Source organism: Cryptomeria japonica, chromosome 6 (assembly GCF_030272615.1).
Source record: "Cryptomeria japonica chromosome 6, Sugi_1.0, whole genome shotgun sequence".
NCBI classification, from domain to species: Eukaryota; Viridiplantae; Streptophyta; class Pinopsida; order Cupressales; family Cupressaceae; genus Cryptomeria; species Cryptomeria japonica.
This window is the reverse complement of record NC_081410.1, coordinates 352,544,660-352,562,360: the sequence shown is the minus strand read 5'-3', so window position 1 is coordinate 352,562,360 and position 17,701 is coordinate 352,544,660. Positions and strand designations below refer to the sequence as shown.

Sequence of the window (17,701 nt, the reverse complement as noted above, 5' to 3'; positions counted from 1 at the left end):
TCTACTCTAATTGCTATTCTATCAACTAGCTAATCACCTTCTAACTACTCTCTATCTGTCTTCTATTAACTGCTTCTATATGCCTTTACAAATGAAATGCCAGGGCTTATATAGTGCCCACAATACAATTCGATGGCTCAGATGAATTTGAGATCAATGGCCAAGATTCAATAATGAAAACCCTAATTAGGGTTTGTTACAACCATTACATAACATTTAATGCTTGACCAATGATAAAATTGTATTGCTTAAAAACATGTCCTCTCTGGAAAATTCGACCAATGGATAGCTGGGGTAGGTACATCGAAGTTTGTGCCACCTTCCATGAGTTAGGTACATTGAATCTGGACATGCTGAGGTGGACCACACTGACTGGAGAAGTGATGACTAGGATGCCACCTCGTCTGACACTTGTAACTTGGTAGATATTCAACTTGATGTTGTTGAGAAGCTAGCTTTAATTAATTCATCTGGAACTATCTGCTTCTTCAACGAACCCTTGCTCTAACTTCTTTCGTCTTTGATTTGCAGGATGATCATGTACCTCGCCTTGGAATACTGGACTGGAAGAGGTCGCCCTTGTTGATGTTTGATCGAAGAAAGCCATCCTTGTCGATGCTAGACTGGAGGAGGTCGCCCTTACCCTTGCTTGATCTTCTTGAAGGAGACCGTCCTTGATTTGGCTTGATTTTCCAACTCCGGGATCTCCATTTGATGCCTACACAAAATATTAAAGTTAGTCTTTTGAGCATCAAACCTCAAAGCATGAAATTTAAGACCTTTCAAAGGTAAAACTTAAGATATTAATTTGAAAAAAGTCATGATAAATCAAGAACTATACATTTTCAAATTAATCATGAATGGAAATTGGATTTTCAAGACTTAGATTTTACAGAATTGCAATGGGATCACAATAAGTCTTGAATGAGATCTTCAAAAAAGTAATTCTTCATACCTTCCCTTGAGTACTTAAGTACAAAACTTTGAAAAAAATGATGAGAGAAGACCGGATTTTGATGGACAAGCTTAGATTATAGTCCTCCCTTGGATGAATTACACCTCCTCTAGCTTGAAAAAGAATAAACTCCACTAGCCTCTTCAAAAATCTGGAAATTCGCCTTCAAATACCTTCAAAACATCTGGAAATTATCCTCCAATTTAGCAAGAAATTCGCCTCTCCAATGGCCTTCAAGATGAATTTCGCACTTAAAGGAATGATTGAATGATTTGAAATGTGAAGCAACACTCCTCAATATATAGAGCGCTCACCTTCCACTTACCCATGAGGCTGACCTAGCAAATAAAAGGTGAAATAATAAATAAAACCTCAAAAGGAGTAGGCCGACTTGTCAAATAAAGGCAAAATAATGCCTTGTGCGCTCAACTTTTAATTTTTAATTTCACAAAAATTAATTTTAAATGCCTTTATAATAGAAATTCGATTTTTTGAGGCCCAAAATTAATTTATTAAATGCCAATTTAATTAATTTTTTCAAATATTCCAAAGTTAGCAATTTGGCATCTAATGCGATTTGGAGGATATTAACGCCCAAATATGGTAAAAAATAATGAATGCCATTAACTTCGCTCTGGTCCCTTGGAGAGGGACAGGAGCGATTTTCACTTTTGGTCTTGATCCTTCACCTTTTATTTGTCGATTCTCGTTGTGGGGTAAGCAATGATCCCCTTCGTCCATTCTATGCATGCTTAACTTGTTTTTGCAAGGCAAAATTGGTGTTCTAAAGATTTTCGCCCTGGTCCTCCAGTGAAGGACAGGAGCGCTTTTTGCATTTTAGGCTAGGATTATCAAATTTAAAAGTCCAGTCTTTGTTCACCATGCCTTAGAAGACATCTCCATCTTGCACAACCTTGCCTTAGCGTAATTTTGGAGGGAAGTTATTGGTTTTGTAAAAATCGCCCTGGTCCTTCAGTGAGGGACAGGAGCGCTTTTGGGTTTTTTGCACAAATTCTTAATCCCTTCAACTTCAAATCATCCTCAAGGCGTAGAACATCATTCTCCACTCTCTTTGGAGTTTTGAAAACAAAAAATATTATCTCAAAATGTAAGGTAAATGGGCACATTTGGAAATTTCGCCTTGGTCCCTTGGAGAGGGACAGGAGCACTTTTGCCAATTGTCATCAAAATTCGCAGCTCTTGCATCTCAATTCCTACTCGAAGCCTTTTAAACATCCTTTCAAACTTGTGCCTTGGCCTAGATTTGTCCAAAATTGGCGAGAAAGGCTAGATAACATGTTTTTTGCCCTGGTCCCTTGGAGAGGGACAGGAGCGCTTTTGTAAATTCAAGCTTGTCTGTCCTTTGCTAGCCTTCCAAATTATCTTCAATGGGCTAATCATGCCTTATTCCATTCATTTCAATCACAAACTTGCCTTGTCTTTTGCAAGAAATTTGCACTTTTTAGAAAATCGCTCTGGACCCTTGGAGAGGGACAGGAGCGCCTTTTTACATCTTGGTGTATTTCTTTGTTCTTTAAACCCTCAATCGCATCTAAGGCATAAAACATCATTGCTCCCTCCTATCCAAGTCAGGTTTTGCCTCAAAATCTTAAACAAAGAGGAGAATTTTGGAAAAGACGCCATGGTCCTTCAGTGAGGGGCAGGAGCGCTTTTTGTCATTTGGGTTGATTTCCTCCTTTGTGGACCACTTAAATTATATTCAACGGATAAATCATGTTTTCTTTGGTCTCTTCAAATCATAAAATTGTCTTGATCCTGCAAGAACAGTGCAAATTTGAAAATCAAGCTCCAGTCCTTCAGAGAGGGACAGGAGCGCTTTTTGCCCTCTAGGCCAAAATGCTTCATCTTTCATCTCGAAATTCTTGGCTAAGGAAGATATCATCTTGTTATACGCCATGAATAAGAGTTCAAGCCCAAGAAAGGTTTAAAAATGTGTATATAAAGAAAATCGCTCTGGTCCTTCAGAGAGGGACAGGAGCGCTTTTACCTTTCTAGACAAAAACTCCATCATTTCATCATCTTTGATCAAATCTGGATGCTTTATCACGTTCATTTCGTCCTCCACCATGCCTTTGATGCCTCAATTTGACCAAACCAGGTCAGGAATGACTCCAATTAGCTTTTTCGCCCTGGACCCTTGGTGAGGGACAGGAGCGCTTCGCCTTGGTCCCTTGGAGAGGGACAGGAGCGAAATTCGCTTTGGATCCTCAGTGAAGGACAGGAGCAAATTTTGACTTTTTGAACTCTCTATTAGGATAATTCTATGGAGTATAAGTGACATTTCCTTATATCTTTCTTCTTTCTTATACTTTAAGTTATATTCCATATATACTTTCAGGATGTTTGAGAGTGGTTTCAGACCTCTAGGAGCCATATTGCAAAATCTAGTTTTTTGAGGTTTTTCAGTTTCCAGACTTAGTCAAATTTCAGGATTAGGACATTCCAGACTTAGCCAATTTTCAAGGTCAGGACTTTCAGACTTAGCCAATTTTCAGGACATTCCAGACTTCATCACTCACCAACTTGACCTAACTCAAGCAGAACCTACTATCTAGGTAATCCCCTTGGCGACACTCAAAATGCAAAGGCTAACGGACAAAACCCTAAAAAACCTAGAAAACAAACCCTAAAAGCAAAAAGCAGGGGTCACCATTTGCAATGGGGCGATGTGTGAAAACGTCACAACACTGCCGTATGAACATAATGAACTGATACATCCATGGCTCAAAGACATTGGAATGCTCAAGGCCCATCATCCTGCTGAGAAGAGTGATGGTGTCTCCTATCTCCCATTTGAAATCGCAATGGTACAACTTCGCCCACCTTGAGAAGGAAGGTCGTGGTTCTTGAATCCACCTATTGATGTGTCGCTTGCAATCTTTTTCCCTTTTCACATAATACTCTGCTGCACTTTCTTTGGAGATTTCCATATAAACAGGTGTAGGAGGTATTCTGAAGACATTCTCGATTGTATCCGCATCGAGACGAATTATAGCTTCACCATCATCATTTTTGATGACTCTTGACTCTTTGTCAAAATGATGGGCACATGCAAGAACGAACTCAGGTTCTAGGGCTGCCACTGGGAAGGAAGATGCATGATGGATATGGCTGTCCAACAACCGCTATAAGTTATTATCCTGTGGATCTTCTACCCTGTTGACGAATTCTGCCATATCAACGTGCCCTATCTCCGTGTCTCTGATGCGATCCAAAGGAGAAGAAACCTGGGAAGGTGCAACCTCATTCTGATATTTGTCATATTTGTATTTCATTTTCTTTGGAGTTGGAGATGCCGGCAAATCTGACATTGATTGTGAACCTGGAATGCTGTGATGAAGACTTAAAAGAGTTAAGGCAACATCATAGTCAGCTGCAAATATCATTCTTCCTTCTCCAAATGGGTAAAACTTTGATCCTTGAATTTCACGATTTTGTGAGAGGAAGAGGGAAAATATGTAGAAATGGGAAAATCTTGACTTTGACCAATTTTGGATCTTGGGAGAATTTTCGGAAGTGTACAAGTTAGAAAGGACATACATGCAATCGGGGTTTTAAAACCCGAATACAAGTACACTTGTAAATTTGAAAATGGAGAAATGGACGAAAAATGAGATTTTGAATTGCGGGAAATGATGGAAATGGAAGTACGGATATGGCGAACATGGATGGATAGAAATGGGAAAATCCAGGAAAGTCATTTTCATGAAAATGGGAAGAACTCTTCAACATGTAATCCGGTTTTCAAAACCCGAATTTGCAACAGAGGGGTATTTCACACTTTTTAACTTGGAATTTTAACCAAAAATGGTTAAATTCCTTAACCGTAGGGGAAGAACAAGAATTTCCAGCGAACTTGTAATCGAGATTAAAAATCCCGAATACAAGTAAAGAGGGAATTTTGGGAAGAACAATGCAATTCGATCGAATTGCATACCAAAGGGAAAAATCCTCTCACAAAAACCGATTTTTGGGGGAAGAACAACACATATTTACAAAAATGCAACAAAGAAAGCAAGAATTTAATAAAATAAAGGAGAGAAAGGAAAGAAGCCATACCTTTCTTGAAAATGCAAATGCTTCTCTAAAAATGCAACAATCCTTGGAATGAAGAAGCAAAATCAATCAATAAACCCAAACCATAATGCCAAACCCTTAACACGTTTTTGCAAAAAACGTCTTATATGGAAAAACGTGGCAGCAAACAAGAGTAAAATGTCATAGAAAATGCTTGAATACTTCTTAACCCTCAACGCCTTGGTACTCCAAGCCAAAACGATTCATGTCCTTGAAGATTGATGGTATTAAACACTTCCAATATTCAACCATAATGATTCACGTGGAGGAAAAAACGTGGCAACTATTGCATATTGGAGGGCATCATTAAATAGCTTGAAACTCCTCCCAAACTCCACGCCTAGGTGAGAGAGGGCAAAACGATTTAGGAGTTTGCAGTTTGTTGAAGATTTAATCCCTCAAAATGTGGCATTAAAGAAAAACGTGGTTGCTGATTTAGGGCAAAAAACCAGTCAATGCATCCTCCAAATGTCACGAAAGGTGTCCAAGAATGCATGAAAATAGGATGCAAACCAAAACGCCTCCTTCCTCCAACAATCTCTCCACAAAATTTGCCTTGAAATGGTCAAAAATCGTTTTTCCTTGCATTTCGGTTTTTTTGGAGCAAAAGACAAGTTTGAATTTGCATAAGGGAATGCAAATCGGGTTTTTGGGAGATAATGACAAGTTTTAATTTCACTTTTTCCACTTACAAGCCAAAATCGGGTTTTTTGGAGCAAACTACAAGTTTTATTTTTGCTTTTTCACTTGCCAAGCCAAAATCAGGTTTTTTAAGACAAACTGCAAGTTTTAATACTGTCAAAAATACACTTGCAAGGCAAAATCGGGTTTTTGGAGAGGAATACAAGTTTTATTTACTTGTAAAAGGGAAATAAAATCCCTACAACAAGTTAGAAATACTTGCACATATGTGATGGGGATTTAAAATCCCTATTACATGTAAAAACCATTAAAGTAGGGGTTTTTAGACCAAACTGCAAGTTTACTTGTAATTGAGCGAAAAAATCCCTATTTTAACTAAACATGACCAAAAAAACAATTAAAAATAACAAAAGAAGGAAGGAAGATTTAAAACAAATTGCAAGTAACATCTTTTAATAAAAATGCACATGTAATAAGCTAAAATTTCCCCTACAACAACCAAAACAATGAATATCATTAAAACTTGCAGTTTGAAGAAAATTCTCCACCTGCAGTCGGGGTTTTAAAACCCGAAATTGAAGGAAAGACATAGCAAACGAACCTAAAATTTGACGAAATTCGAAACATAGTTCGAGGATAGACCGAGGATTAAGCCAGTCCAAGGATTAGTCAAAATTTTGCCTCGACCAGCGTGCCATAGAGTAAAATTTTTCATTTTTTCACAAAAATTTCATGTAGTGGTCCTTCATTTTTGGAAACAAAAACGAGGACAACAATTCAATTTCTCTTTAGTGGCCTCCAACTTAGACATCATTTGGAAAATCTCTTTCAGCACTTGTGCACATAGATCATGAAGTTGATCCACCCAAGAATCCAGTGCTTGTACTTTCTGGGCAGCTCTCTCAACTCCACGAATTGGTTCTTGAGAACTGGAAGAATTTGTAGGATTACTCCCTTCACTAGCAGGTTTTGTAATTTTATGAACAGTTGCAACAAGTTGCCGATTCTCCTCTTCTAGCTTGTCTTTCTTTGCTAGAAGTTCGTCATACCGCTGCACTAGTGAGGCTACAGATAGCTAGGCATCGTGTTTGACCACTTCATGCGTTTGTTTGCCCAATTCTGTCCTTGTGACTTTGTAATCAACAGCTTGCATTTCCTCACGTGGCTTATCTGCAAGGGGCTCAATAATTTCTGCCACTTTCATCTTATTGCTATCAACAGTTACTCTTGAGATTGTCTTGGCCTTTTTAGCAACCTTGGGCCTAGACTGTTTGAGTTGCTGATAGTCAAAGACATCAGGAGAGATTTCCTGCTTCTTCCTCTTTGGGGTAAAAGAACTAAGCCATGGAGGTAAAGCAACTAGTTCTCCTTGAATAGCTGCTGAAAGCGAAGGAGAAGCAGTTTCTGTTTGAGCAACAACGGTCACCTTGGGAGGAGTATCTGTTTGGATGGCGACCATGGTTTTCTCAGTAACCAATGGGCATGAAGACTGCCTCATAAATTCTTCAAAGCCAGAAGTAGAGGTATCAATCTCTGACAACTGGATACATGCAGGAGTATCCTCAGGAATTTCTAGCACACCCTCTTGTTGATGATCAAAAGGCGGCGCAAATGCTGAAATAGGAACGACATTCTGAGGAGACTCTTCCACTATTATGTCAGGAGGAGAAAGAGGCATCTCAATGGAAACTGGGGAAGGAATATCATGAGGTGAGTCCAAAGCTAGAGACTTAGGAGCATCATCAGATTGTTGTCCTTCTTCTGGATTATCAGGATCGATCACATGAATATGAAACTGAGACTTTTCCTATCCATGAACTGTCGCTTCTTCAGGAGGAAGCACTACTGCCCGACTAACCCGCAATTTGATCCTGGTGCCAGAAGATGATGCACCTTCCTTGTTATCAATCTGAATCTCAGACTTACGTCCAAGAGGCCTCGTAGAGTCATCTTCTTTCCCAACTTTGATCTTGATGAGTCTAACACCATTACTTTTGAGCCAAGTGTTGGTGTTAGCCAAGATAGGCTGAAATCTTTCAAGAATGGACGTGCACTCCTTGTGTGACCATTGGATTAAATTAACTGGAGCTTCCTCAACTCTTTGTGAAATATATTCAGGATCAAGTACATGCCCATCATCAATCATCCCTTGTGGAGTATCCACCAAGCTCAAATCAATAACCTGCTCAACAGTAAGCCTGCAATAATCCATCTTGAGAACCTCCACTTCTGTAAGAAGATCTACCCAGATATCCTCAATACGATGCACGTGTATGAATGATTTCTTGATTTTTTCCTACATACCCCGGTAATCAAAATCTGCCCTAGACTTAAACCTTTTGAGTTTAATCTCTTGCATCTCAGTCTCCATAGCTTTGGCTTTGACGGATGTGACAAGAGAATATCGGCCAATTTTCAATGGGTTTGTTGTAGAAATCCCCATTCCGACCTTATGTCTAACAGACTGATGAGCGTGCACAACCATGATCTGTCTTCTCAACTCCATAAGTATGATCTTATCAGTCGGGTATCTAGGGAGCATGTATGGCTGCCCACTATAGCATCCGACTCTCATATAGGTAAAGGTCGGGAATTCAAGAAACAAGCACCCATACTCATTCACTCTTTCCCATGCCTCATCTGACACCCTTCTGTTCTTTAGAGTTCTGTCAAACTGGCACATGAAGTAACCGAATAATGCATCTTGAACTCTTTTGAAATGCAGTTTGCTGGGCCTCAAAGGCAATTGATCATGATATTCCCATATAGGTATAAGCGAGTGGTCACCCTTGGTAGAAAGACCAGAGAAATGTCTGAGTGACGCTGCCAAATACACTAAGTATGAATCCATGTAGAAAAGACATGGTGGTAGGGACTGCTACAAGTTGCTCGCACAAAGCATCGCTGATAATCTCTCCCCATGATATATGATGGGATTGTTAGGATTCCCACAGATACTGAGAGGGGGGGGGGGTGAATCAATATCTAACCGGTGAATTGAATTTCTTAACTTAAAACATGTAGAACATATTATAATAGTGTACTGGTATGCAAGAAATAATGCAATAAACATAATTAAAAGCAACCACATGAAAAACACACCATAACACAATGATTTAACGAGGAAACCTGGTGTGGGAAAAACCTCGGTGGGATTTGTGACCCACAATATTCACTTACTGACCAATAAGAGAATATTACTGCTACAAGAGGGGCCTGCACATGCAGGAAGGCCAACTGCCTAGAGCTCATTGCTCAATGGGAAGTCTCACTGACTTACAATGATGGATTATATAAATCCAATATCTTGTACTGCTTTAAAATAGCATCTATAATGCCAGATCCAGTATCGGTTTCTGCTCTGCTTCTTACATAAACCTTTAACCTATAATTCGCATAATAGGTCTGCCTTATTTCGCCTAAATATAATCTTCTCACTTACTTACAAATGTTCTATAATGATCTCTCTTATATAAGAGTCATTTTACAATGATGCCAAGTCGGCTTACAAAGATTTTACAATAATAAACAAAATATAATATAACAAAAATCCTATCGGCCTCTGTGCCGGTATGCTTCCTTTCTCTGCCGGTGCCGGTGGTCTGAGTGCCAGTGTAAAGTCTGATCTTGCTAGTGCCGGTGTAATGCCTTGCCGGTGCCATAGGATTGTAAGGTTGCCATCAATGACAAAACCTTCAATCACCTACTATGTCTCATTGGAGTGTGCATATGCCAACAATCTCCCTCTTTGGCATTGATGGCAACACTCATGAGAAAATTCAAAAGTGTATCCAAAACTTGTAATCCAAAAATGATTCCAAAAAATATAAGAGCTCCCCCTGAGCAGATAAGTCTTCTGCCGGTTATTTTCTCATACTACCACTTCCCCTTTGGCATCAATGACAAAGGTTGTGAAGATGTCAGTAGTGTTGTAGTCTCAACTTTGTAACTGGGTGGTTACAATTTGAAAAAGATATTCCAAAATCAAGTTTATACTTTCCATAAACTTCTTGCTGTCCTTTATTGCTGTCCCTGTTCTTTGAACTGTACCGGTGAGGTGCTGCATATGCTCTGCCGGTGTTCTCTGTCCCTGTACAAGTGCCTCAGATATTTCCTTCCGTAATGATGCTAGATAGTCCAATCTTGGACTCAGTCTTAGTCTCAAATGCTTTGCCTTATTTACTATTCTCTCCTTTTCTCTTTCTAACTTAAGTAATTCTTCCTCAAAACTTGTTATCCTTTGCTCAAAAATTGATAATGTATCAGGTGAGTTAACAAAATTGTCTGCAAGTTTATTGATTTCATCCTGTACCTTGCTCATTTTCTTATTTATGTCTACTGTCAAAAAGTTTATCTTGCAAGTATCTTTGTACAGAGTTTTAAATTCCTTCAATAAGTTACATAGTTCTGGTAGAAGTGTGTCAAATTCCCTAGTACACTTCTTTATCTGATCTTCAAAGAATTTTTGCTTTTCAATTTCTACCTTATCCTTCAATGTCTCTTCCTTTATTTGCTCAATAGTCACTGTGTTCTCAGTGATGTATTTACACAAAGTGTCAAATTGGTTTAAAGAATCCTTATTGTCTATGTTACAGTTAGGAGCTATCACCTTCAAAATTGGGATTGTGTCATCTATAGCTTTATAAGCCTGTGAACTACAATCTGTTATCTTTTTGATGGAGTCCAAAAGTACTTCAGTTACATTTGTTGATTTGTAACCTGTTGAGGAGGAACCAACATTCTGAATTCCGCCGGTGGAGGAAGTAACCAAGCTTGTAGTGACCTCTGGTAGGTCAGTCTGTGTTTCCATTTCTGCTTTTTGATCTTCTCCTACTGCTGGTGGCACTATTTCCATGTGAACCTGTTCCTGTTCCGGAGCCTGTTGCTCTGCTTGTCTCTCTGTTTGTCGCTCTGTGTTATCAACTTCAAGTTTCCTTTCAGTATTGTCAATGCTGTCAGTTGCCGGTGGCTCACTAGCCATATCAGTCTTGCTGGTTGTATCTTTGTCTATCACAATGTTGACCTTTTGTGTATCAACATCAACTGTGTATAGTACCTCAAGATTAGGATTTGTATCCTCTATGTCCATACTCTCATCTGCCGGTTGATCTTCAGTAGTTGTTACCGGGGATGTAATTTGAGTCGGTGGGGATAAGTTATCTTTTACTTTGATGCTCGGAGGTCCACCAACCTTTCCTTTTCCTTTGTCTCTCTCCTTCTAGTATACCTTTATTGGTTTGGGGTTCCTGTATTCTTCCTGTTTTTCTTTCTCAACAAGAAATATGTCCCATGCATTTTCTGTTTCCTCTGTTACTTCATTCACTCTTCCAACCATTAATGCAATATGCTGGTGTGCAGTAGAGAATACTGACCAGTTGGCTTCTACAATTAAGTCATCTATCTCCTTAGGTGAGTTTACTGGATAAACAGCAAGTAACTTTTCAATTTTGATTTTCTTATCAAGCTCTACAACAGCTTGTCTTCTTGCTTCCAGTCTTTTGAACAATTCATCTGGTAGATCATCTATCACTTCCATTAAGAACTTCTTTCTATCTTCAATTTCTTTACAAAATCTCATAGTCATATCCTGCATCTCATTTTTTGTTGTCATGTTCTCTTGTTTCAGCTTGTTTATCATATCATTAAGAGTTTCTTTTTCATCATTCTCATTTTGCATCTTTTCACAAAGTTCTCTTCTCTTGTTTCTTGAAATAGTAAGATTTTCTTGAAGTGCTTGAATGATATCCTGGGCTGCCTTTAGATTATCTTCTAGTTTGATATTTTTCAGTTTCTCTACATCATAGTCTGAAAGAGCTGCTTCTAGTTGCTTCATCAAATTTTCCATCTCTACCGGTGTCAAGATCTTCTTCAAGTTGTTAGGCTTCTGAAAATAGAGGACCAAGCTCTGATACCAATTGTTAGGATTCTCACAGATACTGAGAGGGGGGGGGGGGGGTGGGGGTGAATCAGTATCTAACCGGTGAATTGAATTTCTTAACTTAAAACATGTAGAACATATTATAACAGTGTACCGGTATGCAAGAAATAATGCAATAAACAGAATTAAAAGCAACAATATGAAAAACACACCATAACACAATGATTTAACGAGGAAACCCGGTGTGGGAAAAACCTCGGTGGGATTTGTGACCCACAATATTCACTTACTGGCCAATAAGAGAATATTACTGCTACAAGAGGGGCCTACACATGCAGGAAGGCCAACTGCCTAGAGCTCACTGCTCAATGGGAAGTCTCACTAACTTACAATGATGGATTATATAAATCCAGTATCTTGTACTGCTTTAAAATAGCATCTATAATGCCAGATCCAGTACCGGTTTCTGCTATGTTTCTTACATAAACCCTTAACCTATAATTCGCATAATAGGTTTGCCTTATTTCGCCTAAATATAATCTTCTCACTTACTTACAAATGTTCTATAATGATCTCTCTTATATAAGAGTCATTTTACAATGATGCCATGTCGGCTTACAAAGATTTTACAATAATAAACAAAATATAATATAACAAAAATCCTATCGGCCTCTGTGCCGATATGCTTCCTTTCTTTGCCGGTGCCGGTGGTCTGAGTGCCGGTGTAAAGTCTGATCTTGCTAGTGCCGGTGTAATGCCTTGCCGGTGCCATAGGATTGTAAGGTTGCCATCAATGACAAAACCTTCAATCACCTACAATGTCTCATTGGAGTGTGCATATGCCAACAGGGATTGCCTTATGAACATGGTAAAACTGATACATCCAGGGTTCAAAAACATTGGAGTGTTCAAGACCCATCATCCTGTTGAGGAGAGTTATGATGTCTCCAATTTCCCACTTAAAGTCATAGCGGTACAACATAGCCCACCTTGAGAAGGCGGCTTGTGTCTCATGAATCCACCTGTTAATATGATGTTTGCAATCCTTTTTCCGTCTTGACATAGTACTCAGCTGCACTATCCTTTGAAATTTCCATATAAATAGGTGTTGGTGTTATTTTGAAGACTTTCTCAATTGTATCTGCGTGAAAGCGGATTATTGCTTCACAATCATCATTTTAATGGTTCTTGTCTCCTTGTCAAAGCGATGGGCGCAAGCAATAACAAATTCAGGTTCTAGGGTAGCCACTGGAAAAGAGGATGCGTGATGGATGTGGCTGTCCAACAACCGCTGCATATTAATATCCTGCGGATTGTCCACTCTCTTGACAAATTTGACATGTCCACATGCCCTATTTCCGTATCTTTTATGCGATCCAAAGGAGAGGAAACTTGTGAAGGTGAAACTTCATTCTGGTACTTGTCATATTTATACTTCATCTTCTTTGGAATAGGAGAGGATGGTAAATCTGACATTGAAGGACAACCTGGTATACTGCGATGAAGACTTAAAAGTTTTAAGGCAACATCATAATCAGCTGCAACTAACATTTTTCCTTCTTCAAATGTGAAGAACTCCAACACTTACACTTCACGATTTTGTGAGAGAAAGATGGGAAATAAAAGGGAAATGCTAGGAATCTTGACATTGACCAATTTCGGATCTTGGGGATAATTTAACAAGTATACAAGTTGGGAAGAATGCACATGCAATTGGATTTTTAAAACCCGAATGCAAGTATACGTGTAAAACGGAAAATGGAGAAATGAGTGAAAAAGGAGAATTAGACTTGCGGGAAATGAGGTGAACGGAAAGTACGGATATAGGTGATATGGATGGATAAAAATGGGAAGATTTTGGGAATGTCACTTCCAAGAAAATGGGAAGAACTTTAGACATGCAATCCGGTTCTAAAAACCCGATTTTGGAAGGATGAGTATTTTTCATCTTTGCAACTTGATATTTCAACAAAAGATGATTATATTCTTTTAACCGTAAGGGAAGAACAATGATTTTCATCAAACTTGTAATCGGGATTTAAAATCCCGAATACAAGTAAAGAGGAAAAATGGGGAAGAACAATGCAATTTATAAATTGCTTTACAAAGGGGAAAATCTCTCACAAAAACGATTTTTGGGGCAAAATAAATATATACACAAATTTACAACTAGAAAGGAAAAACAAGAAAACAAGAAAACAAGAAAATGAAACATGAAAAGAAGAGAAATCATACCTTGCTTCAAACTGAAAATGCCTCTTCAAAAGATGATCAAACTTTGAAAGAAGGAAGAACTCTTAAATAGAGAATAAACCGTATTCTAAACCCTTGCCATGTTTTACAAAAACACCTTGGGCAGCAAAACGTGGCACCAAATGCAAATCCAATGGCACAAGAAGTGGTCAAATCTTTGTCCAACTTCAATGCCTAGGTGAAGGAAGGCAAAACGATTTAGGAGATTGCTGCTTTGTGGAGTTTAGATCCACGAAAATGTGGGTCTTAGGAATCACGTGGAAGGCGTTTTTGTAGAAAATCATCAAACAAGAACCCCATATGGCGTGAAAGATGTTTGCAAAAGCATGAGAATAGGGAAGAATCCCAAATGCTTTCTCCCGAAAAAACTCCACAAAAAATGCTTCAAATGTCCAACAAAATCGCCTTCCTTAAGCTGGTCGGGTTTTTGGAAAAGGAATGCAAGTTTTATTTTTCATGCAATAGAGAAAATTGGGTTTTATTTCCCATATAGCAATTTTAAAATGTTACTTTTTTCTCAACAAGGCAAAATCGGGTTTTAGAAATGCAATTACAAGTTTAAAATTCTCCAATTTGCACTTTATGTAGAAAATCTGGTTTTTTGGGCAAAATAGCAAGTTTAAAATGTCACTTTATTTCATTTCTAGGCAAAATTGGGTTTTTGAGAGAGATGTGCAAGTTACAAATTACTTGTAAAGGGAAAATAAAATCCCTATAACAAGTTTTAATAACTTAACACATGCAATAGGGGTTTAAAATCCCTACTACAAGCAAAAGACATTAAAATAGGGGTTTTAGAAAAGAATTACAAGTTATAAATAAATATGCAATTTAAAAGTAACTTGTAACTTATCCAAAAAATCCCTATTATAACTTAAAAAGCCAAAAGGCATCAAGGGGGAAATAAAAAGTAAGTTACAAGTTCTTTTTTCAATAAAGTGCACTTGTAATTAGCCAAAAATTTCCCTACAAAGACTAAAACAAAGGAAAACATTAAAATTTGTAAGTCAAGGAAAATTTCCCACTTGTAGTGAGGTAGAAAAAACCCGAAATTGAAGGAAAGACATAGCAAACGAACCCAGAATGCGATGAAATTCGAAACGTGGTTCGAGGATGGAATGAGGATTAAGCCAGTCCAAGGGTTGGGCGAAATTATGCCTCGGGAAGCACGCCATAGAGATTTTTTTTTCATTTTTTGACAAAAAATTCATGTAATGGTCCTTCATTTTTGAAAACAAAAATGAGGACAACAAGTTAATGTGTTTTGATGCAAGTATGGTGAATGTAATGAACCTAGGATTTCTAAAATAAAGGGATGACCAGATTGATTTCATATACATATGTTTATATGGGTTGCATGCTAACTGTTTTTCAAAATTATAGTCTGCTGTAGCTTAATTTTCTTGCACATCTATTCATATTATAGCATTGGTAAACACAAATACAACTTGCACCATCACCCTAGAGGCTTATAGTGTTGATTGGTAGTCATCCTTTGATTAATCTTAGTGGTTTATGCTTCCAAACACAAGTCTGAAAACTTGCAACAGTCAAAACAGCATAACATGCAGAGTTATACTGCAGTCTAGAAACTGTATAACACGCAGGTTATACAGACAGAAAATTGGAACAGCAGGTTGCCCGCCAGTTGTTTGACAATATTCCCTGCAACTTTAGTCCAGTATAAGCAGGCGATATTTCATATATAGAAAGGATAAGCAAGGGAAACAGGAGCAGGAGTCTACAATATAAAAGCACATATCTCAAGTATATAAATCAAAGAAAGCCATCAAGATAAGTTCCATCTAAATATTATAGTAAAATGTCTTTAGAATCAATGAAATTTTATTTATAAATGTCTTAAATTCTCACTTTAAGTTAGGATTGTTGTTTTAGGACTAAATCAAGGTAATTCCCGAATGGGGACATTACAAAAAAGTAGCACTAAAGACAAGTAGCAATAAACATAGGCGTGTGATTAAGGAAGGACTATATTCAGTGGCCATATAAATGGTTTGCTTGTTAATAAGACAAAGACATCGATTAATCAGAATTACACTTAATAAATTAATTCAACGCTAAAGACCTGTTAGAGGCAAGCAATTGTTTATAGCAAACAATAATTAAAATAGTGATTACATTATAAGAGATCAAAGGGTGCGATCCATTTAATACAACTGGTCGATTCTTTTGAAATGGTGCCTCTCTTCAGTTTAATATGAAGATATAAATAGAGGTTGAATTGTGAGAAGAAAAGGCTGTGTGTTTATTGAGCAACGAGAAATTCCTGAGTACAGAAAATATTTTAAAGAATAAGAGAGAAAATATGAAGTGTGAAAAAGAAGGTCTTCAAGTAAAATATAAAAGAAGATCCTTGAGAAGTGTGGGTGTAAATTCCAGCAATCTTGTATGAGGAAAGTATACGTATGATCTTGACTGAATTGTGAAGAATATATATTCAAGACAGATTTGTGTGAATTACTTATGGTAGAATTGTTATCAGTTGATGAAGGGAAGATTTGAGAAGGGAAGAACATACAGATTTGAAAAGGTGAGTGTACAAAGTTAAGGAGAAGTCTTAATGAAAACAATAGGCAGATTCACAAAGGTGGCAGATTTGTGAGCAAGATTTGATAGCAAGAATACATGAAGATTTATGAAAGATCATAGCAGATTCATCCAGCATATTGAAGAAACTATAAAGAGATTATGATCAGATTTTAGTTGCAGATTTATGGTCAAATGTAATAACTATTTGAAAAAGAAGAATTATAGTATAAGTTGAGAAGAATATGATCATCCATCGTCTGTTAAAAGGTGGAAATCTGAATGTGCTATTTGTGCCTCTAATTGAATGAGGGTTGGTGCCTCTAGTGGGTTGATACCTACAAATTTGTAAAAGAAGTTTTCTATATATAAGGAAGCTATTTTACCGTGGTTTTCTCCTATAAGGGTTTCCACCCAGGGACCCCAAACTCCCAGATTACCACTTTTGAATTGTTTAAAACTTTGAACCACCCTACCATGAACCAGTTTTTATATGAAAATGCATCTTATCATACTTCAAAGAATACAGAGACTGAATTTCTTTACCAAACAAGCAAACTTGAAGTTGACACTAACTTGGCCAGTTTGCCACTTGAATTCTTTCACCTGCCTTAACCCATATTGACTAGTATTGGCCAGAATTTGGATTTTTTAAATGAGGCTAATATTTTGTCCGTAATACTTCTTCCTCTTATTCCAATTCTTGTGAGATAGTAATAAATCTCTATAGAGTTTATTTTATTTCTCTTTCCTTCTACTGAACATGTCCAGGTTGAGCTCTGATTTGATCGAGTAAATCACTTTAAAGGTGATAACTTAAGAAGTAATACTGAATCAATATGAGTAGCTAAATTTCTTTTCATCTCTCTCGTTCCTTATTTTTTATCTATGTAGGTAGCAATACCTAGAGTAATTTATGGTATTCCCTGCCACATGTAAATGTATACATGAGAAATGTATTTTTATTGTTCTCCTTTGTTTTAAAACAGATTGGTATGGATTTCAAGAGCGTCAGATCACAATCTACTATATATCAAATGGAAGCATTTAACTCGATAAAGAAGAGAGCAGGGATAGCCCTAATTGTATGTTTCTTCATTTTATGTTACAATTATCCAAATACTCTTTTTAGAAATCACTTTTCTTGCTGATAGATTTATTGTCCATTTGGCAATATCTAAGCTTTTTGGTCAGTTGTGTTTTTATGAAGTTATCAAATGGAGATGCTAGAGTTCATTGGAAAGGAGCAGCTGAAGTGATATTGGACTTATGTAATACTTATTTGGATGAAGAAGGAAGAGTTGTTAGACTAAATAATGAAAAGGTTG

The 17,701-nt window shown here is 37.5% G+C and overlaps 1 protein-coding gene across 11 annotated transcripts in view; it reads left to right on the top strand.

The window, feature by feature from the left end:
* LOC131077819 (calcium-transporting ATPase 5, plasma membrane-type) overlaps positions 1-17,701 on the top strand; it is a 270,864-nt gene that overhangs the window by 132,122 nt on the left and 121,041 nt on the right. For all 11 annotated transcript variants that reach the window (XM_058015409.2, XM_058015396.2, XM_058015413.2 and 8 more), the window contains 2 exons: positions 17,363-17,458; positions 17,584-17,697. In XM_058015409.2, coding sequence (XP_057871392.2) covers positions 17,363-17,458; positions 17,584-17,697 — 210 coding nt within the window. The remainder of the gene's footprint in view (positions 1-17,362; positions 17,459-17,583; positions 17,698-17,701) is intronic.